The sequence below is a fragment of the Osmerus eperlanus genome, chromosome 17, assembly GCF_963692335.1.
Source record: "Osmerus eperlanus chromosome 17, fOsmEpe2.1, whole genome shotgun sequence".
NCBI lineage: Eukaryota > Metazoa > Chordata > Actinopteri > Osmeriformes > Osmeridae > Osmerus > Osmerus eperlanus.
The window spans coordinates 12,633,774-12,661,112 of record NC_085034.1 but is presented as its reverse complement, the minus strand read 5'-3'; the positions used below and the strand labels follow the sequence as shown (position 1 = coordinate 12,661,112).

Below are 27,339 nucleotides of genomic sequence, written 5' to 3'. Positions count from 1 at the left end.
GGGGAAAACTTGTCAGCAAGAACTTCAGCACGATGCGCATTTTACGTACCTTACTTTCACAATCCAACCGGTTCAGCCATTAGGAATGTACAGCTGGGGTCTTATGAAATTGTTACAATTATAATAACGAGACCTTAAATGTCTGAGTTTTCTGCATCAATCTATAACATAGAATTGCAATGCATCGAATAATATATTTTTTCCCTCGCCCCTGCTAAATAGGCTGCTGACTGACATATTTGGGTGTGCTCACGCCTTCGGCGAGCACAACCATTGTTCTCTCACATATATATTATTGGGTGTGCTCACGCCTTCGGCGAGCACAACCATTGTTCTCTCACATATATATTATTGGGTGTGCTCACGCCTTCGGCGAGCACAACCATTGTTCTCTCACATATATATATATCATTGGGTGTGCTCACGCCTTCGGCGAGCACAACCATTGTTCTCTCACATATATATTATTATTTTTATTCTTTTCCCACCCCTAAGGATCCCTTAATATTAGCTATCCCTTAATATAGCTACATAGACAACGCCAGTGTCAAAAGATTTGTGTTGTTTGTGATTGCGTTGCTTGTATTTTTATTCAAGTTCCGTTGCACGGTTTAAGTTGAAATTACGTTTTTGTGGCAAAAAGTGCCTTTTGTCACCAAAGGGAATCAGTGCAAGCCCAACGTCACAACGTCAGCACACGTTAGCAACGACGCATAACTACGACGTGCATAGATGTGTAAGACAGTTGCGCACAGTACTGGCAGCATCATACATTTAAGTAATTCAAGACTTGCATGTACAGAAAGTCATTTCACATTAAATAATGTATTTAAACTCAAGCTTGTGTGTTGTGTCAATGTCTTTAATGCCACAGCCTAAACTTGATGTCAAAAGAAACGTTTTTCATTTCCGGCACATTCAAACAATCCCCTTAAGTTTGGCTAGCAACAGCAGCTAGGCTAGCTTAGCACAATTTACCGAGGTCAGCTTCTCCACCGTGCAGGGCTCTAGTCTAAGATCAAATGGTCGTATTTAGCATTGTTACTGACAATGATCGCTTCCAGCAAACTTCTTTAGAATGAGCCATTTCCCGCTAAATAAATGTCAACCTTATTTAAGTTTTTTGGGGGCATATTTTCAGTTAGTAGATGGTACTGTTTCAATCGTTATTCTATCTAATACTGCTGGTGACAACGTTGTTACTTAGAATAGCTTGTTTCAAGGGGGTTTAGCTTGTTTCAAAGGTGGTTCTTAATGAATGAATGCAATATGAGTGGGCTAAATGCTTGAAAATATCACTACTGTAGACAGGGTAGGAAATTTACATATTTTTGGGGGGGCAATTCTTGCCCCCACTGACTGAAATCCAGGGGCATTAAAAAAAATTGGGGGCACTTTTTGAAAATTGTGAAATAACATTTAACCTTTGTTCAAGATAATAAATATGCTTATTTAGGTTAACAGCATATGAGCAATTGTCACCAAATGGCAAAAATAAGACTTAAGCAGTAGTCTACAGATTCAAAGTGTTTTAGATTAGATTCTTAGATTCTTTTTACAAAGAAAAAAATCAGACAATCATATTTGTTTTGTTTTTTTACAACTATTAAGTTATAATTATTTTATTTTTTTATAATTATAACTTATTATATTTAGAAGTAATAAGTAATGAAGTAAGTTGGAAAATCGGACTAATATAGGCTACATGGTAATTATAATGTACAACAGTTTCATCGCACATGCAGCGCGTCTTGTTTATAGGCAACATATGGAAAGGGCATTAAGGCGAGAAAGATTCGTCCGTCATCGCACAAATCCACTGTTAATTTGATTGGTGATCGATTTCCAAGCTGATTGTTTCTGTTTGTTTGTGTTGATAGCCTATTATTAAATTTCCCCGTGAGCACGCTTCTATTCTGAGTAAACAACTCTAGAAATTTTCTAATTTCTCTATCAGAAATTTATTTTCATTTGTTTTGTTTTTTTAATCCATGGCTTGTTTTGAAGGGAGATAGGCCAGCTATAGAGTGCGCTTTGGATAGGCTCTTAAATGGGTTGCTTGGCAACGATCGACGCTTTCGCATTTTCAACAAGGACGTGCATCTTAAAACCAGGCGTAGCTACGACCGTGGTCTGTCAAGCTTGGTGCACTTGGTGTAAATTCAAATCACAAAGTCGGACGTAGCTAAGACCGACGTAGGAGTTAAGACCAACTTTTTTACGCCCAGCTGGTGCACTCGGCTTATCAGCCTGGGCTGCGTTTCCCGATAACGATGGATCGTAGCAACGATCGAGCAAAAAACGAAACCATCGATATTTCTTACGTGCGTTTCCCAAACATGCTCGTAAGGAGTAGGCTAATCTATGCACTTTCAAGAGTTACGAATTTTCAAGAGACACTTTAGCTACGATGTCTTTAGGAACGGCCAGTAAAACTAAGATTCGTCCTACGATGGATTCTACAATCAACTTAGGCTTACGACGCTTTCGGGAAATGCACCCCTGGGCTCTCCTCTGTTGAGTCCCCTGCTTTGTGACGCGTTTGACGTCAAATGCGTCACAAAGCGAGCAGCGAGTGCTGCTGCCTGTGGCAATGAGCGCTTCTGCCTCCGGAGCAAACATCGCATTTAAGTTGTTTTTGAAGCAAATACTGGATCGATTAAAAAAATTACAAAACGTTTGTTTTGGGGGCAATTTTTGCCCCTCTCCTAGTGATATCAGGGGCAAAATGATATTTCTTAGGGGCATTTTTGCCCTTTGCCCTCGTGTATTTCCGACGCTGACTGTAGAAGGGAAAAACTTAAGGTGACGTTTAAGTCATATAGGTTAGGTTCATTCTACATTTACATTTAGTCATTTAGCAGATGCCCGTATCCAGTGCGACTTACAGTAAGTACAGGGACATGCTACACTTCACTTTTTGTATTTTGAATTGTACATGAGCAGCAACAAATGTAGGCTATGCTTTTAAATCTATGCAATCTTCATAAATAATAAGTAGGCATTTTTATATAAAATATACAGAAATATAAGTTGTAAAAATTACAGTTAATAAACGGACCCATCTGCAACCGATGCAAGCAAGCACACCCTACAATTCCCCCAGAAATTGTACCCTCTCTAGTTGTTTTTATTTTCTATCTAGTAGTCAGTAGTTATTATGCAAAGAAAAGGAGATGGTCCTGAAAATTCCAGTGTTCCATCAAGGTAGTAAAGAATGTATAATACATTACAGCACAATTCTTGAATTGTCATCACCAGCTGCGTCACGGGCACGGCACTATCTATAATTCCAGTTATTAATATTTGTGGCATCTTAATCACCGAATGCATCACGGGCACTGTGCTCTAGTGAATATAGCAACAGGAACAATGTTCGTACGACTTTATAAAGGATGCATGTCTTAAAGTTATGTATTGTGCTTATTAAAGTTATGTATTGTGCTTATTAAAGTTATGTCTTATGAACTTAGAAGTGTGCTCAGGCTTAAACAGTGTGTCTCACACAGGGTGTGGGAAGCAGGCTGTACTTTGTGTCTTAATCTCTCAATTTCAGAAGCACCTTGAAACCGGGCTGAGACGGCACCCGAGCAGGTGGGATGCGTCGGCAAGAACAACTCCCTGATGCACGAGAGAACAAGCTCAACCCTCTTTTCATCTTTCTGTTTTAATTGGGTGTGCTTTGCCTTCGGCAAGGGCACAACATTTGTTCTCTATCATATATATTTATTATTATTGTTTGTACCCCTAAGCATCTGTCAATATTTGGACTACATAGAAAACGTTGGTGCCAAAAATTTCGTCTTGGTAGCGATTGAGATGCTTGTATTTTTATTTACGTTCCGTTGCATGGTTTAAGTTGAAATTACGTTTTTGTGGCGAAAAGTGAAGCTAACGGTGGCTAACTTGCTAGCCACAGTCACTGACGTGACGTTATACATCACTAACGTCACGAAAACACACCTGACTACCTGTAGCAGAACATTAGTTTAGCAGCAACTTCGGGGAGATAGCTAGGCCAGAGAATGTTTAATATAGAGAGAACTGCCACTCTCGGGAAACTTCAGGGTTCTGAACTGGTTGCAGTTCCACTCTAGTTCCATATGAGGGCGCTAACGGTCGAGTGCAGAATGAATGGAGGTCTATGGAGCTATACCCCTCAAAATCCACTTTTCTCAGGATATAATTTTTTGTCTAGTAATTTGAATTCTGAATTCGAAAGGGGAGGCAAAAAAAATACACACCGCTGGGTGATAGTTTTTTTTAACCCTTGTGTTATCTTCGGGTCATTCTGACCCATCAGTCATTGTGACCCACCGTCGTATTGCGACAACTTTACCGCATACAAAAACAAAGTGAAGCATTTTCTTTTAACCGTTGGGCTGTCTCAGACCCCCCACATTGCAAAGGTTAAAAGAAAATTATTTTTATTTGATTGTATTGGGTAAAATTGCGTAAACACAACGATGGTTTGTTATGAACCTTTGGGTCATGTGACCCGAAGGCAGCACAAGGGTTAAAGTCGTCTCTCTGTTCTAAAAAGCCTTTTGAAATGTAATTGACGTCATACACATTGTACGGCCTGAGATACTGCTTGACGGCAAGCTCTGGTTACTTCCACTTCTCTCGAGGCATCGACAACACAGCTGACAAGTTAGGCTCTCCCTGTCAATACACATGCTAGAAAGAGTTTTGGTTTGCTAATGTTGTTGCTAATGCTCTGACATTCTGGTTCTGCTTCGGATGCCATCAAGTGGGATCTCTGGTCGTAGTCAGTCCTTCACTAACCAATCAGCATTCGTTAGCAGAATCCTAGCGTGTTATGGGCAACAACGACTTACCCTGTAAGAAATCGAAAGGACATAAGTACTCGTTCATTCAACTTTCGACCTGTAATCCATGTTGAACATCCAAAAACTACAATCAAATCTGAGATTTCTCAACGACAATCAGGTGAAAGAGACAAATTTAGCTGTTTAGCTCCATAGACTCCCATTCATTCTGCACTCGACTGCGAACACTCCCAGTGGAACTCTGGTGGAACTGCAACACAATTCGGTACAATGGGGCTTAATAGGGAGTGGCCAGGCTCTCCATAAACAGGCTCTGGCTAGGCTAACTATAGCTTTACTGCAAGGCAGCTGCAGAAACGTCCCAGGCAAAGAGGCCAGGGTGATAACTATTTACTTATTTTACTTTGTGATATGAAACACAATTGTGAAGTGTAATGTACAATATAAGCTGATATAAGGAAGTATATCTACTTTCGGAAACAGTAATCTACTATTTCACTGAAGCATTAGCATCATGACATTAGCCTCTGTTGCCCGGGCAACACATACTACAGCGGCCTATGATGCATCTGTTTTCAATTGTTAAAATAAACATTCCTCACAAATATATTTTCGTTGTAGGATTTATTATGACATTAGATTACAAGTAAACGATTTGTTGGTGAAATTATCATTACCTGTGGTTTCAAACCAGTGTAGCTCACCGCAACGCTGTAGCCTACGCGAGACACACTAGCTACTGTAGAACAAAACATCTCCAAAAGAATATATTGTGCTTAGTAAAGTTATGCATTGTGCTTATTAAAGTTATGTCTTATGATCTGAGAAGTGTGCTCAGGCTTAAACATGGTGTCTCACACAGGGTGTGGGAAGCAGGCTGTTCTTTGTGTCTCCATCTCTTCATTTTCAGAAACAACCTTGAAACCGGGTGGAGACGGCACCCGAGCAGGTGGGACGCGTAGGCAAGAACAACTCCCTGATGCACGAGAGAACAAGCTCAACCCTCTTTTCATCTTTCTGTTTTAATTGCACTGTATAAATATCTGCTGGGGAGGGACAGATAGCCAGTTGGACTTTGTGAACCAACCCAAACTCTGTTGCGGGTAGGAAAACGTAGACAACCCCAGAGCTCTGTACTTGTTGATTTCCAACTGCTGCATTAAAGCTGATATTATCGGACCTCTGCGACTCCAGAACACTCTTTCTAGAACACAGACTTGTGTCATTGAACACCATCATTACATATTGGAATAGACACAACAATTAAAGTCCTTCACTCCACAGCTGTTTAGGAAGTCAAACGGCGACAGAACATGTTCGGCACTCCCCTTGATCAAAAGTCTTTCTATAGGTGAAACTATCTGACTACTAACCTAAACTTAATTGCCACAGCCTAATCTTTGTCAATCTGTCATGAAAATAATTAATTTCAGCCTAAACCGTACAACGGAACGTTACATCGAATTCAACCAACGCAATCGCTACCAAGACGGACACAGCAGTACTAGTCTAGTACTGTACTGTAGTAATACAATTTACTGGGGCAGCTTCTCCACACAGGGCTACATCGCATTTTGCGGTGTTACTGACAATGATTGCTACCAGTGAGCTTTTTATGAATGTCAAGCTTATTTACGTTTTTGGGGGCATATTTTCAGTTAGCAGATGGTACTGTTTGAATCGCGATTCCATCTGAGATAGCTACTGCCGGTAACGTCGTTGTTAGAATAAGCTTCAAAGGCGGTTCTTTATTAATCAGACCCTCCAGGAATTCGTCAGTGACAAAACAAGTTTGGCTGTTCAGGTCTCTGCCAATAGCCTACAGCCCAACGCTAGCTATCTGAAATAGCCACACTTATGTACTTTCATTATGGGGGGTCAGATGGCTGAGCGGTTAGCGAGTCGGGCTATTAATCAGAAGGTTGTTGGTTCGATTCCCGGCTGTGCCAAAATGACGTTGTGTCCTTGGGCAAGGCACTTCACCCTACTTGCCTCGGGGAGAATGTCCCTGTACTTACTGTAAGTCGCTCTGGATAAGAGCGTCTGCTAAATGACTAAATGTAAATTATTTTCCCCATTGATAGATAGCCAGCCACTTAGCCTACTGTTGCCAACTTGATACCGGTTTATAGCTAACATACCACATAAAGGCAGACGTATGGTGTAGCGGTGGCAGTGATTGCAGACGTAGCGACATAGCGGTGGCAGTGATTGTTTGCTTTGCAGACGTATTGTGTAGCGGTGGCAATGATTGCAGACGTAGCGACGTGGCAGTGATTGTTAGCTTTGCAGACGTAGCGACAAAGCTAATGCAATGTTTACAAAGGTAACGTCGCCACTACGTCACCGCTATCAAAGTTCCCACACGCACTACGTCACCGCCCTCACCCCCATTGGGAACCAATGATAAAGAGGCTGAGATGACACGGACATTGTGGGCAAAGCTTGTCTACATGGTATGCTGTTCAGGCGTACGAGGGCACTTGTCATCCCCCATACACCACCAGACTCGTCGGCAATGTTACTAAGACAAGCTAGTTTGTGACATCATATGCTGGCAATAGCAAGCTAGCAGTATTTTTTGCCACAAAAATATTTCTTAAACCAAGCAACTGAACATTCTCCAAAGTCATAGCAACGCTATTGTAATATATTGTAATACCAAATATATGTGACATAACAATAGTGTGCCTTACTGATAGCAAGGACAGTAATTATATTTCACACGTGCAGATATAACTGCCACTCGTGCATGATTATACAATATATAATAAGTCCTTGTGTACAAATTGAACAACAGTCAGCTGCAAGATAGAATTAAAACAGAGGCAAAGAAGCCACACGCGAGACAGTTTCTGCTTGGACAGCGCGGACTAACTGTCCGCGCACTTCAGTTCTGCTAATGTGAGACCACATGGCTTTTGAAAATTTGGGGGAGGAAAAAAAGGGACACAGGCCGTCTTATGATTCATCACTTAAATGACTCAACGCTTTCAAGTGACATAAATGTGACCTGATAGTTTAACTCGGACACTCAAAAGATTTTTGTATATGCAGTCTGAGCCCTGATACAATATTCAGATAGAACATTGCAAATTGAAAACTATTACATTTGAGTTGGCACTGATATCGCTCCATGGTCCATAGCGCATCTGAAGATCCAGTGTGCTTCTAACTGTATACACATAATATTGTTACGTGCACGCCTAGTGGCAGGGTGTTAGAGGGATGGTTCATATTCCTTTCTCGGAAGTAACTTTTAATTGTAACACTTTAGTGGCATGGCGGCCTTGCACATGGTGGTGATGGAAAGGGGAGTAGGACTACGCCCTGTGTCCTGATTGGGGCCCAGGTAATCATGGGGAGGGGTTTAGCCCTTTTGAACTCCCGGATGGCGGAAAGATGGGGGAACATCAGAGTTTGTTGTGGGCGGATGTAATCCATCAATGCCGAATGGTTGTCTCCTGGGTTTCTGTTTCCCATCTGCGGTTGTTTCCCAACTGCCTGTCCACCTGTCCTTGTGTAACGCTGTGCTTAATGTACATATATATATAAACTGATCGAATCTACCAACCGCGAGCGAGCTGTTCGCAGAAAGGAACAGCGGCTTGAGCTGTCCCGGAGACTGGGGTGGGAGTCTACCTGGCTGGGGGTGAGTTTTCCTGCTTCTCCTTCCCAGTTTCACCTGTCGGGGCCCGCCGCTATTAGCCATTGCATCGGTGACAGTCTGCTAATATTCCCTAGACAACGACGGCCGTAACAATTGGGGAGCTCGTCCGGGATCTGAATATCAAACTGTTTGGGTAATTATATTAGCTAACAGGTAGGGTATTTATTATTTCTAACCATATTATTATGGTTGGACTAGACTAGTACCGCATTTTTAGCTACAGCTCAGTTCGTTTTGTCGGGCTTGTTGCTAAGTAGCGGATCTAGGTTACAAAGTCATTTTTGACGGCAGTTACTCTGCACTTGGAAGTGGAGATTATAATTTATCCAGGTTTTATGTTGACGGTCTTGGACTGTGTGAATTGGTCTGGTTTCTGCCTGGGGCCTTCGTACGGAAAGGGAGGAGCAGGAATCTAGGGAGCTGCTTTTTTTTGCGGCTTTTGAAGTTGTGGCTCGGGAATGCAATTGGCCCGAAGCTAAATGGCCTCTGCTAGTGCAGTGTGTGTTGAAGGGCAAGGCACAAGTGGCCTTTGCAGCCTTGGATCCTCGCCTGGGGTTGGAGTATGAGGCCTTGAAAAAGGCTGTTCTGACTGCCTATGGGTTCCAGAGGCCTACCCGCAGCAGTTTCACTTAGTGAGACGTAAGGAGCTTGAGTCTCACCTATATTTGTCTGGGAAATTAGGGGTAGCGTGCGAACGCTGGTTGAAGGCCACAGAAACCTACGATTTTGAGCAACTAAAAGAGTTGATGCTACTGGAGCCAGGGCGGTTGAGATATACCTACTGGCAAAAGTAGGTTAGATCTCACCCAAGGCGAGATCGATCGAGATGTCGTCGTGGTTCCCAAAGGGAAAATGTTCTCCCTTTCCAGCTAAATCAAATTGATAACATTTAGTCATTTAGCAGACACTCTTATCCAGAGCGACTTAAGGCCGCAATATGCTTCTCCGACTCTGTTTACGGATGGGCGGGCTTACGGATACAGACGGATAGACTGCGTTTATGGTTCTCCGTAGGCTGTGGGTGCTGAAAACAATTCACCGCCAGAAGAGTAGGTGGCGCAATGGTTTTTTGTAAGTCATCGTCGAGTGTTTATTTACCTATGTTATCAAGAAGTCGGAGCAAATTTACAAATGAGCCGTTTCATGAATAAAATACGCACATTTTCAGCAACTACACTGCCCATTTCTCGTCACATTTTAATTCAAATGCTGATTTACATGTACTGTTTAGCTGAAATGAATTGTAAAAATGTACAGCAATGGCGGTCAAAGGATTCTGTTCGTCCTGTTTATCACGGCAACCCCGCCCCCGCCCCTGACTCAAGCGGTTCTTAATACTGACCAATAACAGCAAAGGGGTATCCGTAACTATCCGAAATTACGACGGATAGTTAGAAAATTCAGGAGGTGCACATCGAGCTCTCCGGGGCTCTCCGAGGGCTCTACGAGAGCTCGGAGAGGGCGTTCCCCATAGAGGAGGGCGTTCCCATGTGTCCGTTTTTTGGAAAACGGAGAACCATATATCGGCCTTTACAGTAAGTATAACCATCATGATAACCATCTGACTGATTGTGTCAACAAGATTACTGGAGTTGTGAAGCTTCACCTGTGGAGTGACTGTGTGCTTAAAAAACTTGCGCAGAGAAAGTAGCATAACAAAGACGTAGCTGGGAGATAAATATCCGTAAAGGAAACTGCTTCCTAGACCTTGTTTTATCAACGTTCAAAAGTTTACGTTAAACAAATACATTAAGGTATTTAACATATCATTCAATAAAATTCTCTGTTTTTAGAATAAAGAGCGACCACTGATGGGGTACACCGTCAGTTGAATAGAACAATATCAATGCTGTTAATCGGCCTCTATAACTTTACTATAACCCAAAGCCTCTCATCTATAGGCCTATTACCATATTTCTTACAAATACCCCTTGTATTACCAAATACCCCTAATTCGCAAGTGCTTCAGAACAAGATTTACATTATTATATTATATATATTATGCATTCTTATAAACAAGACAAAAATGTTTTTTCACCGTGTCTTTGATGGTAATGTAAGGGTCCTCTTCATTTGTGCTAAACACTGTAAGTCCAGCCAGACTGTCACCCAGGTTGGAAGTAACTGTGCCATATTAAAAACAAATACAGAGTACAATAAGATGATACAAACAATGCAGGGTTCTGTGTGACCAATTTCTCTTAGCATATTGATAAATTACCAACCTATTAGCAATAGCACACAGTATATAGGGTGTTTTGTGTGAGTGACACAAGGATCTGGTGTATATTAACTCAAATAAAAAAGACAGAGGGACAGAAAGTGCACTTTCTTCTAATGCAAAGAGAAACTCAATATTAATATACCGGCTAGAATCAAACCATAATATTATAACCACTCTTACCTGTGTCGTCCTCGTCATATTTATCCAAGCCATACTCCGCTAACTCATCTTCTTCCCTTCCTGCTTCATTTTCATCCTGTTCTGGTTCCTGTTTTCGGGCAGCCTCTGCCTCGTCACTCGTCTCCTGCCCACTGGCCATACCCTCATCATCTTCCTCCTCTTCTTCATCCCTACGTTCACTAAGAATAGAGAATGTACATATTTAAGGTTATAAGAGTAAATACTATTAACAGTGATGTTTTACTCAGTCATAAAGAACTCCATGAGAAGATGCACATATCAGCCATAACATCATGACCACCTGCCTAATACTGTGTAGGTCCCCCTTTCTCCGCCAAAACAGCCCTGACCCGTCAAGGCATAGACTCCACTAGACCTCGGTGTGCTGTGGTACTGGCACCAGGATTTTAGAAGCAGATCCTTTAAGTCCTCTAAGTTTTGAGGTTGGGCCTACATAGATCACACTTGTTTGTCCAGCCGATCCTACAGATGCTTGATTGGATTGAGATTTGGGTAATTTGGAGGCCAAGTCAATACATTGAACTCTTTATGCTTAGTGGCAGGGCGCATTATCCTGCTGAGAGATGCCACTGTCATTCGGGAATAACGTTTCCGTGAAAGGGTGTACGTCTGCAACAATGCTTAGGTAGGTGGTACATGTCAATGAAACATCCACATGTATTGCAGGACCCAAGATTTCCCAGCAGAGCATTGCCCACGGCATCACACTGCCTCCGCTGGTATGCCTTCTTCCCATAGTCCATCCTCGTACCATGTGTTCGCCAGGTAAGTGACGCACACGCACCCAGCCACCACATGTTGTAAAATAAAACGTTATTTGTCAGACGAGGCCACCTTCTTCAATTGCTCTGTGGCCCAGTTCTGATGCTCACATGTCCATTGTAGGCGCTTTCAGCAGTGGGTATGCAGCCCCATACAATGCATCCGGAAATTATTCACAGCTCTTCTTTTTCCACATTTTATGTTACAGCCTTATTCCAAATTGGATTAAATGACCTTTTTTCCTGAAACTTCTACACACAATACCCCACTTTTAAAAAAAAATAGATTTTCAAAAATTCTAAACGAAAATATAACTTGGCACACCTATTTTTGGGCAGTTTCTCCCATTCTTCTTTGCAGGACCTTTCAAGCTCCATCAGGTTGGATGGGGAGGGTCGGTGCACAGCCATTTTCAGATCTCTCCAGAGATGTTTAACCGGGTTCACGTGTGGGCTCTTGCTGGGCCACTCAAGGACATTCACTGAGTTGTCCCGAAGCCACTCCTTTGTTATCTTGGCTGTGTGCTTAGGGTTGTTGTCTTGTTGGAAGATGAACCTTCGTCCCAGTCTGATTGGTTGAGTGCTGCAGAGATGGTTGTCCTTGTGGAAGGTTTTCCTCTTCACAGAGCAACGCTGGAGCTCTGATGCACTGTGTTCTGACACCTTTGTATCAGAACCAGCATGAACTTTGTTAGCCATGTGAGCTACAGTAGCTCGTCTGTTGGATCGAACTACACGGGCCAGCCTTCGCTCCTCATGTGCATCAATGAGCCTTTGCCGCCCATGACCCTATCGCCAGTTCACCGCTTTTCCTTCCTTGGACCACTTTTGATAGGTACTGACCACTGCTGACTGGGAACACCCCCCACAAAACTGCAGTTTTGGAGATGCTCTGACCCAGTCGTCTAGACGTCACAATTGGGCCCTTGTCAAAATCACTCAAATCCTTACGCTTGCCCATTGTTCCTGTTTCTATCACAACTATAGGACCAAATATTAACTTTCATGCCATGTCAGTGGTCATAATGTTATGGCTAATGAGTGTATATACTGTTTATATACAAGAGAGACTTTATATACAAGAAACTAGCTACATACCCAAGCTGTTCTTTTGCTTCAGCTATGATGCGTTGCAATTCCTCTTTGCTCAACTCCACCTGTTACAATAGTGTGTCATTATAACAGTGGCTTGACACAGTGACAGATATGAATAACAAGGACATCATTACAGAATGTATGGCAAGCCTAGTAGCAATGCAGTTTTCACTAGTAAAAATGACATTTTGGTATGTCAAAATATAACTACAATTGTTGCCATGTAGATTACACCAGAGCCATGGACTACACAAAGTCACAACGCCTAGAAAGACAAAAGGATTAGATTTTCATTGCTTTAGGCATCATCACTTGCTGACAACCTTTCAATTGGCAATTCACAAATACATTTTTGGGTACCCTATAGCCTACTGTTAGAAGCAAATTCACTTTTATACAACAGGAACAATGTTCGTACAAATTTAGTCTCTTTGGTCAGTTGTTGTGTGGTATTTATGCAAAAGCGATACAGAACATCCAAGACTATTTTACAACATTGTCTTGCACAAAAAAAAATACAAATGTTAAAGAAAACATAGCAAACACCTCTAGGCAGAATCTACAAAATGTGTAGTGGTGGTAAGACAATTTAAGAGAGATTTAAGAGAGAACCAATATGATATTGATTAACATAACATAAGCAATTGATAACATGGGATACAGCAGACAAACAAAGGCTACATAATCATTTGCATGAATGTACTAGGGCAGGGGTGTCAAACTCATTTTCACCGAGGGCCACATCAGCATTATGGTTGCCCTCAAAGGGCCAGTTGTAACTACGATGTATCGATGTTTACAATTTAAAAACATTGTTTTTGCTGCGATTGCAGTTTGCCTTTTAATTCTTGAATTCTGTTTTTCCTCTGAGGCTAAATTTGGCATATTTATCTCCGTGATTGGTGTCAAAATGCCGACGGAGATCGTACTGTCTAATGACCGACATCGTCTCATAACACTAAATACATTCAGTTTTTTCTCCTTGAAAAATGTATTCTAGGGATGGTAAGATTCACCGGTTTGCATCGGTGCTTCGGCATAAAAGCTCACGATGCCATTGCCCAGATAAAAAGTGTGCACCGGATACAATGTGGGATGAAATCGCGATGCATCGTTTCTAACATCTTTGCATCACTATAATCTAATTTATTATGTGTAGACGAACACCTTTAGTATTTATAAATGTGACCAATAATTGTATATTTAGATAGATTCCTCCTCTCTCAGGGCTCGACAATAACGATGGCCCAATTGGCCGGGGCCAGTAAACGTTGGGACAGTTAAACTACAGTAGCAACTCAGTGTCCCGATCGGGCCACTGCAAATCATTGATTGAAAAAAAAAATCGCATTGTAACACTTAACATCCTGCATGTTTTGCTATCTGCTTAATTCATAAATAACTTTGCAGCTCGTGGGGCTAATCAAGAGTTGAGTTGTTTGTGTTGAGTGGTTGTCAAATTGTAATTCTCTGATCTCAATAACTGGTGCGAGACACTGAAGTGAAGGAGAGCTACGAGCTCAAACGTAAGCGACTTTTTTTTATGTAACTAAGATGCACTGTGTCGTCTGTTCCCGTCTAAAGCAGGCAAAAGTGGATCTTTTTACACAGGCACTGACAATTTTCGAGAACAATCACTGACCAGCCATGCTAATAGCAGACAGCACCTGGTTTGCGTGACAGCTAAGCGGCTGGTTGACAATCCATCTTCCAGGTCGTTGACCATGCTGGTCAGGAATTTTAATGCAGATGCCCATCGTGTTATTGCACGACTTATAACAAAGGCATATCACGTAATTAAGACGCGCCAGCCGTTCGCCTCGTTCCCCCGGGCTATTGAACTGCAGCAGAAGAATGGTGTCGACTTGGGTATTCAGTATCATACTGATGAAATGCTATGGAACAGTGTTTCCCCTACCATTATATTAGGGGGGCACCCCCCGCCCCCCTTGGAATGTTAAGTAAATAAAAATAATAAATCATGTTTTTTTTTTTGTTTTTTTTTATAGCGCCAGATCACAAAATAAGTAATTTAATTTTACATTTCCTATAAAACAGGTCTATAGCTTGCCCCCCCCCCCCCCCCCCCCCCAAAAAAAGCTGTAAACCTAGGGTAAACACTGTATGGAAGCTTTTATATATTAGCATTGAGGGACCAGAGGTTTCACAGTTTCAGACAGACAGAGTTGTGCAGAGATGGCTGTCGGCAGGGGAGGGAGCACATCATGTTTGAGGTTAAAAGTCAATTGTTTTGCTGACTATTACCCACTATTACCAACGTTGAGCCCTGTCTCTGTTTCGCGGGCTCTCGTCTCCACTGCTGTCAATGGCCGATTGTCATGAAGTCTCTCGGCCAAGTTTCACGCGAGTTGGAGGGGTGTTTGGGAGAGTGTTACCATAGCGGATGAAGAGTTACACGTCCCTACAACTTGCAATAAATCCAAGGCTTGGCAACACTTTGGATTTTCGAAGAAAGATGGGAAATTCAATAAGACCAGGGTTTCCCGCAGCACTTTTCAGTTAAGGCTAAGCAACACACGCCTGCCGCCTTAACTATGTTTTTTTATAGCCCTATCTGCCGTGTTACTCTGTCCTGTTTTCTCCCTTCCATTCCAAAACGCCAGTCTCCCTTCTCTGCAGAATGCATTACTCTATCGCACAAACTATCTCCCCCCCCCCCCCCCCCCCGGTCTGACGGCAAACCCCACCCTATCACCTTAACTAACAATTTTTCTGCGGGAAACCCTGAAGACCCATGCAATCTGCAAGATATGTCTTGCTGCCATAAAGTACACAGGCAGCACTACTAATTTAGGTACTCACCTGAAGAGTGACGTCTGCCTCCTCCTCGGATTCAGCTATGGCTAAAGTGGCCAGCTCCACCGGTAACCCCTAGCAAGAAGACTGAGCAAAGTATTGCCACTTTTTTTGCTGGCTAACAACTCAGCTCGTTCTAACGCAATAATCGAAGCCATTGCCTTCTTTATTTGTTAAGATATCCAGCCTTACAGTGTTGTAGAAAACGAGGGCTTCCAATACCTCCTCAACATGTTGGAGCCGAGGTACCACATTCCAAATAGGAAGAAACAAATCCCTGTTCTGTACGAGAAAGACAAGAGATAGCTGAGTCATTGAGCAATGCCCAAAGAGTTGCAATAACAGTTGATGGTTGGACCTCTTGCGCCACTGACTTGTATGTCACAGTCACACTACATTGATGACGAGTGGGTGTTGCAAAACCACATTCAACGAGGCTCACACAGGGAATAATCTAGCAGTTTTACTGAAGGACATTTGTTGCAAGTGGAAGATCAAAGACAGGAACCCAGCATTGGTCACGGATAATGCAAAAAACATGATACTGGCTAAAGTTCATGCAGAGATGAACCCCCATTTGCGATGCATCGCGCACACACTAGTCCTGGCCTCGCAAACATGAACTGATGTCCATGATGTTCCCACAAGATGGAACAGTTCCCTTGACATGTTGGAGCGTTTTTGGGAGCAGCAGCCTGCTGTGTTGAACACCCTGATGTCAAGGAAGATAAAGAGGGGAGAAGGATTAGCAAGCCTGACAGAGGAATACATGACACTGCAGTGTTTCCTCAGTGCGTCCATCTCAATGATCTCCCCAATCCAGGCCAAACTGCAGAGGAATTTCCAGCCAGATGAGAGCGATCTACTGGTATTTTCTCTGATGAAGAAGTGATTCAGACAGGACTTTGATGGTCGCTACACATATTTCCAAGACCTCCTCTACTATGCCGCAGCGCTTGATCCACGTTTCAAAGACCTGGCTTTCTTGGAAGATAACGGCACCAAGGACATGATATTCATGAAGATAACAGCAGAGGTGGTGATGATGGAGGGAGAGGTAAGTTTACTTAAATTGGAAAAGAAAATCTAGCAGCCAGTCTCCTTTATACTGATATTTGTCAGGCAAGTGACAGTGGCACACAATGAGGGCCAGGCAGGTGACAGTGGCACACAATGAGGGCTAGGCAGATGAATCAGAAGTTGACAGGAGACCCCACAAAGAGGAAGAGAGAGGTTTGTTCTAATAGGAACTGTGCCAAAAGTTATAAAACTATGATGATTTAAAAATGCATGCATTATATATAGTTGTATACGTAACAATACCAGAACGTCCTTAAAGTCCCACAAATCTCCCTGGCTTTTAAAGAACTCCACATTGGGACCATCCCGGGACGTTCTGGGAACGTACAAAGCGAGGTCCTTTACACCAGCGGGGAAGTTCTGGGAACGTACAATTTCTAGCTGGGTAATGATTAATCGATTATTGACAGAACGAAATTCCCCCCCTACTAGTCAAAATTCAATTTCAGATGTCTAGAAATCCATTTATTATCATGTAATGTAAGAATTTATAACAATATGTAATGTAACAATTGTAGACATCCTACAGTTAAGCTGTTTAAAACGGCGTTTCTTGTTGACATGTTAGCATAGCTGAGCTAGCAAAATACTGTAGTAACTTACTTTGTCTGGTGTGTTTTTGGACACTCCTCGCATTACCCACCCAACACATGTAATCTGGGAGCTCATTCTTGATCCGTTTCCACGTAAAACAAATCAAGTCGATACAATGTACAATTACACCACGTACAAACAAGGTCTTCTTGGAGATGTGAAAACATCCGCATGCATCCACGTGTTTGGGACCTACAGCCAGTTCGATGTAGCAGCCACGCAAATGTCGCATCGTCATAACGTCATCGAACAATTTACAGTGCATTTGCCTGATCAGAAACCAGAACATTTTATAATTTCCAAAGTATTTATTTGCTATCATCACTGTTTATATGTCCAAAAATGTCATTCAGTCTTTGGCCACAAGTCTAGTAAAGTTTATATATTTTTTATTTCAATTCCAGCATTAACTTTTAGTCTGCGATGGGTTTGTTTTATAAACCCAGTTGCAAGAAAATGTAGTATTGCATAATCTAGTGGAATTCATACATTTTTTCTAGGGACTGCTCGTCTGATACTTGAATCAAACTATTATTGTATTGTATTTATTTATTAAGGTATTTAGCTAATATGAAAACTTACTACAAATGGTATATGCAAAAATAAACTAAATGACTCGTTTAACCAGATAGACAGATATACAAATAGCTAGACAGATGGATTGATACAGCAACATTAATAACAAATAAACACAAGGACAATTTTAATACAAAAGCCATGGTGTCATTGTTTGACTGAAAACAAAACAAAAACAATCAAAATGAATCCTCATTTAAAACATCATTGTTCATGTCATCTTCCTTGAGTCTCAAACTTGAGTCCCCAACTGTGATTTTCTAAAAACATGAACATTATCTCCAATTCTTCTGGAAAGCTGGATGAAGATTTATTCAGATGTTCTTACACTTTTGTAAAACTTTTGTTTTTCCTATAATATAAAGCACAAATTAAAGTTACAAGACACAGATTAAAATGTATATGCTGTTCATATAAAGATTATGTAAATGTTTAGGAGAAGAAAAAAATGACTTTACCATCATTCAACAGTTTCATTCCTGCCACCAGCTCAATGCTCCAGGTTTTAGGCCACATTCAAGAAATATTGTATAAGTACTATATTCAAATTCTTATCACTTTGTTATTTGCCTTGGGGTAGTGACAAACTTTACATAAACACTTACCACTATACAGACTATGTAGAATTACATACAAGAGATTTAACAGTGTAACTGAAACAATCAATTACATTTTAAGTTTCTAACATCAGAGTTGTTGGCATCAAGTGAGCACTATATCATTGCATCTTGAATGAGAAAGGCAAGTCATCAGTGAAAATACACCTCTGTGTCCACAGTGTATTCAAGGACCTTGTCAGTAACTGGCCTCAAGCGCTTGGTTACCAATTTGAGGTTAGCCTCATGCAGGATGACCTGGGTCAAGTACTTCTCTCGTTTGATCTGTTCTTTTACAGCGTAAGGCACATCCGGGATTACATAGGCCAGTATGAACTTGGTGAGGTACACAATGTGCTGGTAGAATAGAAAATGTGAAAATAGTTTCAACAGGCTGGTGGATGACCTTAGATGCACAGTAGAAATGTTTCAAATGTTTGGATCTTAAGAGCTTTTGTACAAAGCAAGATCTATAAATATTATTACTCTTGTTATGAAATATGGTAAAACAAGATTATTCTTGTCCCAGTTGTAGCAAGTTTGGATTTACTCTTACACTAGAATTACTCTGCACCAGAAAGATTGTCTTACTCACCTCTACAACGATTATAAAAGCCATTTTCGCAGCTACAACATGCCAGTAATAAATGCTGTATTGATATTCTCTGTGATGTCCAGGTGGATATCTGAAATCTCTGTACCTAAAGTAATAAGTAAAATGAAACCGTAAACATGAATTAAATGAAACAGTAAACAAATGGAAAACACTTTTCAATTGTAACTTAAATTGTTATGTTCCTGCTTGTTTTAGGATATTATCTAATGATCAGAAGAAAAACATTCGTCATCAAATAATACCATAGTTTGTTCATATTTAGATGTTATGGGTTCAGTGTACCTGCAAGTAGTGATGTTGTTAAGCCAGTATGGTGTGTTACGTGGTCTACTCTCAATGGAGAAGTCCCTGATGTCAAACACGGAAAGCGTGTTGTTGATGTAGCCCTCCATAGTATGATTGGATTGGTCACCATATGGGTACACAGAGAAAGACCAATAGTACACCAACCGAGGAATCATGTCAGATGTAAAGGCAATAATCATTGCCTGGAAAAGAAAGTTTAGTCTTGATTATTTTGCCTTAGAAACACCATTTGCTCACAATGAAGCAAGTTGCCAGAACTTCACAATCACAAAAAACTCACGTTTGTTGCCACAGCCAAAATTGCAATTCCCTGAAGAATAGGCTGCCAGGCCCCAATGTCCTGGGCCTTCTCTGGAACTATGCGGCGGAACTGGGTGGTAATCTTCCAGGCGTCAACTCGGATCTCAAACAGGTTGTTGACCAGTGCCAGTACTGGGGCCAGTGGGAAGGATGCCACAAACAGTGTCACAAAGCCAAACTGGATTACTGTAGGGGAGCAAATCTCAAATACACACAGGCACAAACACACACACACACACACAATCTCAATTAATTGCATCACCTATTGTCGGAAATCTGAAATCTACCTTCCCAGCATTCTATTTTTGTGAGTAATTTAAAAAACAAACGGACATGCTTTATACACAAACATGTAAACGTACACAGAAGGTTCCTTCTATCTTACCCATTTCCAAGTATTCATAAAAGAGTCCCAGCTTTCCAAGGGGCTGAAGCTGGTAATCCTGTTCCCAGCGAGGAATAATTTTTTCTGAGCCCACACGAGTGCAGTAACGGAAAATCAAATTCTTGACCCACCTGTTCAAATCAGAATCAGAATTGGCTTTATTCACCATGTAAGTTTTTTTGTTGCGCAAAAGTAATTGTGCAGAGTAATTGTTTGGGGACCAGATTGGAAGTTTAAACTATAACTTACGGCATTAGTACCTCCTGTATGTTATTCCAGATAGCTTTGCCACCCATGATGACGGTCAACTGGGTTGTTAACTCAATCAAGCATCCGCCTGGGTCACACTGCAAGAATGAGGATAAACATTATTACCAACCTCACACTGTGGTGGTCAGGATGTTGTAGATACCATTTTGAGCCACGTCTGTGCAGTGTTATTTGTACATGGAGTGGCAGCATTCTCTGGTGGTTGGATGTAAATGGACAGAAGCAAGAGTTTTGGCATGATGCAATGAGACTGAGGATGCTCAAAAGATATAGTATTAAGTACAAGTATGTTACAATGTTGGGAGAAGTTAAAAAAGATTAAGTGAAGCACAACGCACGTCTCTCCAGCAAGTATTTTATTCTTTGACGACATTCTATGAGTGTAAGATACCATGATTTATCAACCTGGAAAATACCCAAGAAAAAAACAACTTGGTAGAAAACTAGATTTTTAAATGTAGTTCAGAAATCACTTTAGAAAGAACTATTGCAACATACAAGTAAACGGGCAGACTCAGGTCTGGAACAAATCGGCTGACGGGAATTTGGTTTCCACAAGGGGGCATTTTGTATCTCTCTGATAGAAACTCTCATATCTAAAATGATGGGGGGACAGCCAGAAGCGGAGTTACCGCTGGTGCAGAGAGGCAAACCTCCCCGGGCCCCACGATCAGTAGGGGCCCACCTGAGCAACTTTTAATAAGTTGTGTGAATAATTTGTGTCAATTAGTTAATTCAAAGCCAGCTATCTTTATGAGTTATTGCACACCAGGTCCATCATTATCGTACTCCAACAATGCATCATGGTTTGTGACAGACTGAGTGATGAACTCTATTTGAATAGGCCTTCTAGTGTCGTATAAATCACTGTCTACTTTATTTTTTAATAGGCTTTGTAGTGTTGTAGACCACTGTGTCTATTTTGTGTTTGAATAGGCCTTGTAATGTAGAAGGGTTTTGGGCAGACACAGACAAATGTTGAGCAATACCGTCGAAAATGAACGAATGAACTTGAATAATAAAAGATTTGTTCATTTATATTCAAAGAACCGAGTCAGTAAAATGATCCGAACTTCCCATCACTACAACATACTGACGTTGCTCATTCTACCACTAGACCGTCTGATCTGCTTCTGTATGTCATTGTTGAATCAGATAAGTCATTCAGTCAGCCTAAAGTCGTGCTTCAAATAGCCCGCCCCTTCTGGGCGATTTGGGGCAAAATGAAAATCGCCCCAGACCTCTCCGATTGACTACTGGACAAAAAGGCATTGCTGTATGAGTTAATCAGTTCACAACAAATAGATACAATTGTCCTGCTTAAGGTACTTACCGAGTGGGTCGCCTTAATCATTATTTAAAAAATTGCCCCCCGAGAATCTTTTCAGGAGCCGCCACTGCTCACACTGCCTTGTGGGGCCTGTCATGTGACTTACATTTAAAATTAATAGGAGGCAAGTCTACCTACTTTTTAAAAAATGCCATTACTGCATTTGCTGCCGTATCGATACAGTAGCATCTGCATCGATGCATGCATCAGTAAGGAGTAGGTCACAATATTTTGCCATATCGATTATTTTTAGCACAGCCCTAGTTCCTGGCTAAAAAAAACATGTATAAGCATGGAAATGTATAAATAAGCAAAAAAAAAATGCAGCTCTTCATGGACTTACCTCCTCATTCCTGTATTTTCCCCACAAATAGACTGGCTGACCAGGATAGCCAACCACTTTTCCCTTGGCAAAGGCAATGTAGAAGCAAGATGAATAATAGTTTACAAATTGGAAAAGGAACATCTTCAGAGTAAGACTGTTCTCATACTCTGTCTTGGTTCTTGGTAGCTCTGTCATGGGAGACATAATATTTTTTTTTGTGACTTACTGTTTAACAATAGCATAACAACAGCATGTTAGAAAAAGGTTAGGGTTAACCCTAACCCTAATTCCACAGAATTGCCCTCTTGGATGCCTAATATACAAGAAAGCCTTATAAACTGCCCACTAGGGTGCCCTTCCAGTGGAGCAAATGTGGTCCAGTCCCTTTAGGGTGCCCCAAAGTTTTTGCCCCTGCCCCTCAGGCTGTGAGGGGCAGGGGCAAAAACGTTGGGGCAAGGGGCATTCATCCTCTGAGACCGCCTCTGGCTCGGTAACTAGTCTGTCAGATCAGGGTCGAACAGAAATATGCGGCTTGACTCTGTGAGCCTTGAAGACATTCCCAAATGACCTTACTCTGCTATCAAGTCACATTCATTCATTGTCATAAATATTCCTGGTGGGCCTTTCAAACAAAAATGAGAACTGTAAAAAATAATTTAAAGACTATACGTTTAGTTTGAGAATATGTATATAAACATATAGGAATTTAAGTGCAGTTACGTGTAATTTCTCTCAACTAGCACAGTGCCTGGGATGCCTGTGCCCATGATAAAGCTGGTGATTAACATGTCGTTAGATTTAGTTGATTTAATGCAGACTTAATTGGAGTTTGTGCACTCGTGTAAACCAGTTTCACAGTTCAATTTGATTCCTGTCCATCCACATGGATTACCAGTTGGCATGGGCCGGTATCAGATTTTGACGGTATGATAACCTTGAGAAAAAATACCACGGTTTCACGGTATAATGGTATTGCGATATTGCGATTACAGCACAAAAATATTTTTTTGGACCACAATATATTTTATTTTTAAGCAACATATAAAATACTTTGAACAGAAGTAAACGTCAAGTTAAATAGTTCAATTCTTAGTTGTTGTTTTTTACCAAAAAGAACAATACATTAAAACATTTTTTTTTAACCTTTTCACACACAGACGGTGGAAGACTTAAAGGTCCCATGACATGAACATTTCACTTTAGGAGGTTATTTAAACATGAATGAGTTCCCCTAACCTGCCTTTGATCCCCCAGTGGCTAGAAATGTTGATAGATGTAAACCAAGCCCTGGGTATTCTTCTCCCCTGGGTATTCTTCTGCCCTGGGTAAAATGGACATACAGTGAACCTTAACCCTTGTGCTGCCTTCGGGTCACATGACCCAAAGGTTCATAACAAACCATCGTTGTGTTTACCCAATTTTACCCAATACAAAAACAAATATAAAAATAATTTTCTTTTAACCTTCGCAATGTGGGGCGTCTGAGACAGCCCAACGGTTAAAAGAAAATGCTTCACTTTGTTTTTGTAGGTGGTAAAGTTGTCGCAATACGACGGTGGGTCACAATGACTGATGGGTCAGAATGACCCGAAGATAACACAAGGGTTAAAGTCCATTGACACCTCTTTCCTATCTAAATCTCACAACTTGAAACTGCAGCTGTAAAACGATCGGTTTTGAAAAAGCTGCATCTGTGACGTCACAAATAAAGCATCACCTTTGTCACGCCCCAACATTTATACAGACCAGCCCTCTGGTGTTAGTGCTGCTCTGTGTACTTCCACACGAACAACAAAGGAGAAAGTTTGAAAGTTTATTGAAAATGGACCCTCGTAAATGCAGTGTTCCAGGCTGTACTGCTGACACTTCATAATCTTTCCAAAGAACCAGACACTCGACGGGCATCGCTGATGTTTGTCTATGAGAAGATCCCTGTGAAGTTCGACACTCAACTAGAAAAGGCATTTCCTGCTGAAAATGCGTTGGAATGCTGAAATCTGAAATTATTATTTTTTAATGGCTGAAAATACAGAAATGAGAAAATACCCGCAAGCTGAAAGCTGAAATTAATTTTAAAAATGTCACAAAAATGTCACAAAAATTCACACTAAAGAGGGAGTGTGGAAGCTGAACTGCATCATCTAACAAAACTAAGAGCTTAAATAGCCTACAATGCGGGAGCAGCTGAAAGCTGAACTGTTAAACAGAAGAAGTAGGCTAGCTAGTCATAACAAGAATATTATAGTTTTAACAGCTGAAATTATAGTTGGGGTAGTAATAGCTGTAGCCTATCATTGAGTGTGTTTACTCGGCTTTCTTAGTAGGATTCAATGTGTTGATTGAATGATACAGTAGTAGGGCCGATACAGGAAGACACGGCGACACTTTGTTGCAGAAGGATGATGGTGCAAGTTTTGTCCGTGGAGCATACAACGATTAATAAAAAGAATCATGTAGACGCGTTTATTGAGTAATCGCATAACTAATTACACATGTAAACGGAGTAATCGTATTATTGGCATAAACCGACAATTGCTAGTAATCGGGTTTCTCATGGTCAAGTAAACGCACCAATCACCTGTGGGAGAGCCTGAGTGGTGCGTGTCTGTCGTTGCCACGGTGATGGTGTAGCTATGATTGCTAACGCGCTGAGGGCAGAGAATAACAGAAATGTAGCTAGAATCCACACCTCAAACAAGTTAACCTAGACGCAAAACTGTACGTCCAATCCCAAAAATAAGGATATTTTCCGAGACCCAAGACTCTGCCGAAACCAGAGATATTCTTTATATGTCTGTGCAGTCAGAAATACGACTCTACCTGCAGTTTCGAAAACGTGTTCCTTTTGCTTTCCTGGTGCGTTTTTGTTTGGTTGCCACGGTGATGGCGCAGCTGTGATGGCTAACGAGCTAGGCAGAGAGAAAAACGGAACATTTACCTAGCATCCACACCTCAAACAAGTTGACCTAGACGCAAAACTATACGTCCAAATAAAAGATAATTTTCCGAGACCCAAGACTCTGCCGAAACCAGAGATGCCCTTTATATTTCTGTGCGGTCAGAAATACGACTCTACCGGCAGTTTCAAAATCTTGTTCTTTTTGCTTTCTCTGACGATTTTGTCACCAGATTTGCATTGGTCTCTATGGGGCGAGAGTTGGACTTTGTCTCGCTTTCGTGGGGCTCTGAACAAATGTGTACGTCTGTTGGATTCAACAGACAACTGTCTACGACCAGCACACAATTAGCTATCTATTGATCCAAAAATGAAGCATGAAGAGCGAAAATTGTGGCAATGCTGGCAAACTAGAAATATTTTTTCAACGACATCCGAAGCTGCCCTCCACTCTAAGCGTTTCAGTCTGCACTCTAGCGGTTTCACGTACACACCCAAGTAAATCTCAGAAACGGCTTGAAAAAGTCATGAAACATAATCAGTGATATTGAAAAAAGTTGAATAGATATCAAAAAGCTGAATTATTTCAAAATAGTTTAGGGTTTTGTCAACATTTTAAAGTTTAAATGGTGGCTCTAGCTGAAAGATTGAGGAAGAAGAAGGATTTGGAAGTTGAAGAAGTTTAAGAGGATTTGAAAGAAAACTCCATTGGAAACCCATGTTAAAAATATTATGAATATTGATTTATATTAATTCAAGCATAAGAGGTACAAAGCTGAAAAGTCGTAGCACCCATGGCCTGAAACTGCTGAATTTTTAGATAGCTGAACGGTTTTAATAGCTGAAGATTTGAAGGCGCTGAAAGGTGCCACGGAAGAAATAGAAGATAACTAGAAAGGCATTTCCTGCTGAAAATGCGTTGGAATTCTGAAAGATGAAATAATTTTTCTTAAATTGCAGAAAATACAGAAATGAGAAAATACCCGCAAGCTGAAATGAATGTCAAGAAATGTGTGAGTCACACAAAAGAGGCAGTGTGGAAACTGAACTGCATCATCTAACAACGCTAAGAGCTGAAATACAATGCGGGAGAAGCTGAAAGCTGAACTGTTAAACAGAAGAAGAAGTAGGCCTAGGCTAGCTAGTCATAAAAAGAATATTATTGTCTTATCAGCTGAAATTATAGTTGGGATAGTAATAGCAGTAGCAGATATGTGCATTGAGTGCGTTTACTCGGCTTTCTTAGTAGGATTCAATGTGTTGATGGAATGAAACATACAGCAGTAGGGCCGATACAGGAAGACACGGCGACACTTTGTTGCAGAAGGATGATGGTGCAAGTTTTGTCCGTGGAACATACAACGATTAATAAAAAAGAATCATGTAGACGCGTTTATTGAGTAATCGCATAACTAATTACACATGTAAACGGAGTAATCGTATTATTGGCATAAACCGACAATTGCTAGTAATCGGGTTTCTCATGGTCAAGTAAACGTACCAATCACCTATTTGAGAGACTGAGTGGTGCGTGTCTGTCGTTACGGTGATGGTGCAGCTATGATTGCTAACGCGCTGAGGGCAGAGAATAAGAGAAATGTAGCTAGAATCCACACCTCAAACAAGTTAACCTAGACGCAAAACTATACGTCCAATCCAAAAAATAAGGATATTTTCCGAGACCCAAGACTCTGCCTAAACCAGAGATGTTCTTTATATGTCTGTGCAGTCAGAAATACGACTCTACCTGCAGTTTCGAAAACGTGTCCCTTTTGCTTTCCTGGTGCGTGTTTGTTTGGTTGTCACGGTGATGGCGCAGCTGTGACGGCTAACGAGCTAGGCAGAGAGAAAAACGAACATTTACCTAGCATCCACACCTCAAACAAGTTGACCTAGACGCAAAACTATACGTCCAATCCAAAAAATAAGGATATTTTCCGAGACCCAAGACTCTGCCGAAACCAGAGATGTCCTTTATATTTCTGTGCGGTTAGAAATACGACTCTACCGGCAGTTTCAAAATATTGTTCTTTTTGCTTTCTCTGACGATTTTGTCACCAGATTTGCATTGGTCTCTATGGGGCGAGAGTTGGACTTTGTCTCGCTTTCGTGGGGCTCTGAACAAATGTGTACGTCTGTTGGATTCAACAGACAACTGTCTACGACCAGCACAAAATTAGCTATCTATTGATCCAAAAACGAAGCATGAAGAGCGAAAATTGTGGCAATGCTGGCAAACTAGAAATATTTTTTCAACGACATCCGAAGCTGCCCTCCACTCTAAGCGTTTCAGTCGTTTCACGTAAACACCCATGTAAATCTCAGAAACGGCTTGAAAAAGTCATGAAACATAATCAGTGATATTGAAAAAAGTTGAATAGATTCTGAATTATTTAAAAATAGTTTAGGGTTTTGTCATCATTTTAAAGTTTAAATGGTGGCTCTAGCTGAAAGATTGAGGAAGAAGAAGGATTTGGAAGTTGAAGAAGTTTAAAGAAGTTTGA

At 41.2% G+C, this 27,339-nt stretch overlaps 2 protein-coding genes across 4 annotated transcripts in view; both read right to left on the bottom strand.

The window, feature by feature from the left end:
• The window catches only part of pwp1 (PWP1 homolog, endonuclein), a 93,783-nt gene extending 76,338 nt beyond the window's left edge, over positions 1–17,445 (bottom strand). Inside the window, exons 1-4 of the mRNA XM_062482874.1 lie at positions 17,245–17,445; positions 12,748–12,806; positions 10,868–11,046; positions 10,502–10,587 (exon numbers count right to left, since the gene is read on the bottom strand). Of these exons, the coding sequence (XP_062338858.1) occupies positions 10,502–10,587; positions 10,868–11,046; positions 12,748–12,806; positions 17,245–17,310 (390 nt within the window). The 5' untranslated portion in view covers positions 17,311–17,445. The remainder of the gene's footprint in view (positions 1–10,501; positions 10,588–10,867; positions 11,047–12,747; positions 12,807–17,244) is intronic.
• Positions 17,446–17,596: 151 nt separating this feature from the next.
• Positions 17,597–27,339, bottom strand: part of ano6 (anoctamin 6) — a 63,995-nt gene continuing 54,252 nt past the window's right edge. For 2 of the 3 annotated variants that reach the window (XM_062482846.1, XM_062482848.1), the window contains 7 exons: positions 21,958–22,127; positions 20,264–20,361; positions 20,015–20,145; positions 19,610–19,815; positions 19,306–19,511; positions 19,003–19,108; positions 17,597–18,764 (listed from right to left, as the gene is read on the bottom strand). In XM_062482846.1, coding sequence (XP_062338830.1) covers positions 18,561–18,764; positions 19,003–19,108; positions 19,306–19,511; positions 19,610–19,815; positions 20,015–20,145; positions 20,264–20,361; positions 21,958–22,127 — 1,121 coding nt within the window. In that variant the 3' untranslated portion in view covers positions 17,597–18,560. The other variant, XM_062482847.1, reaches the window with a different exon arrangement.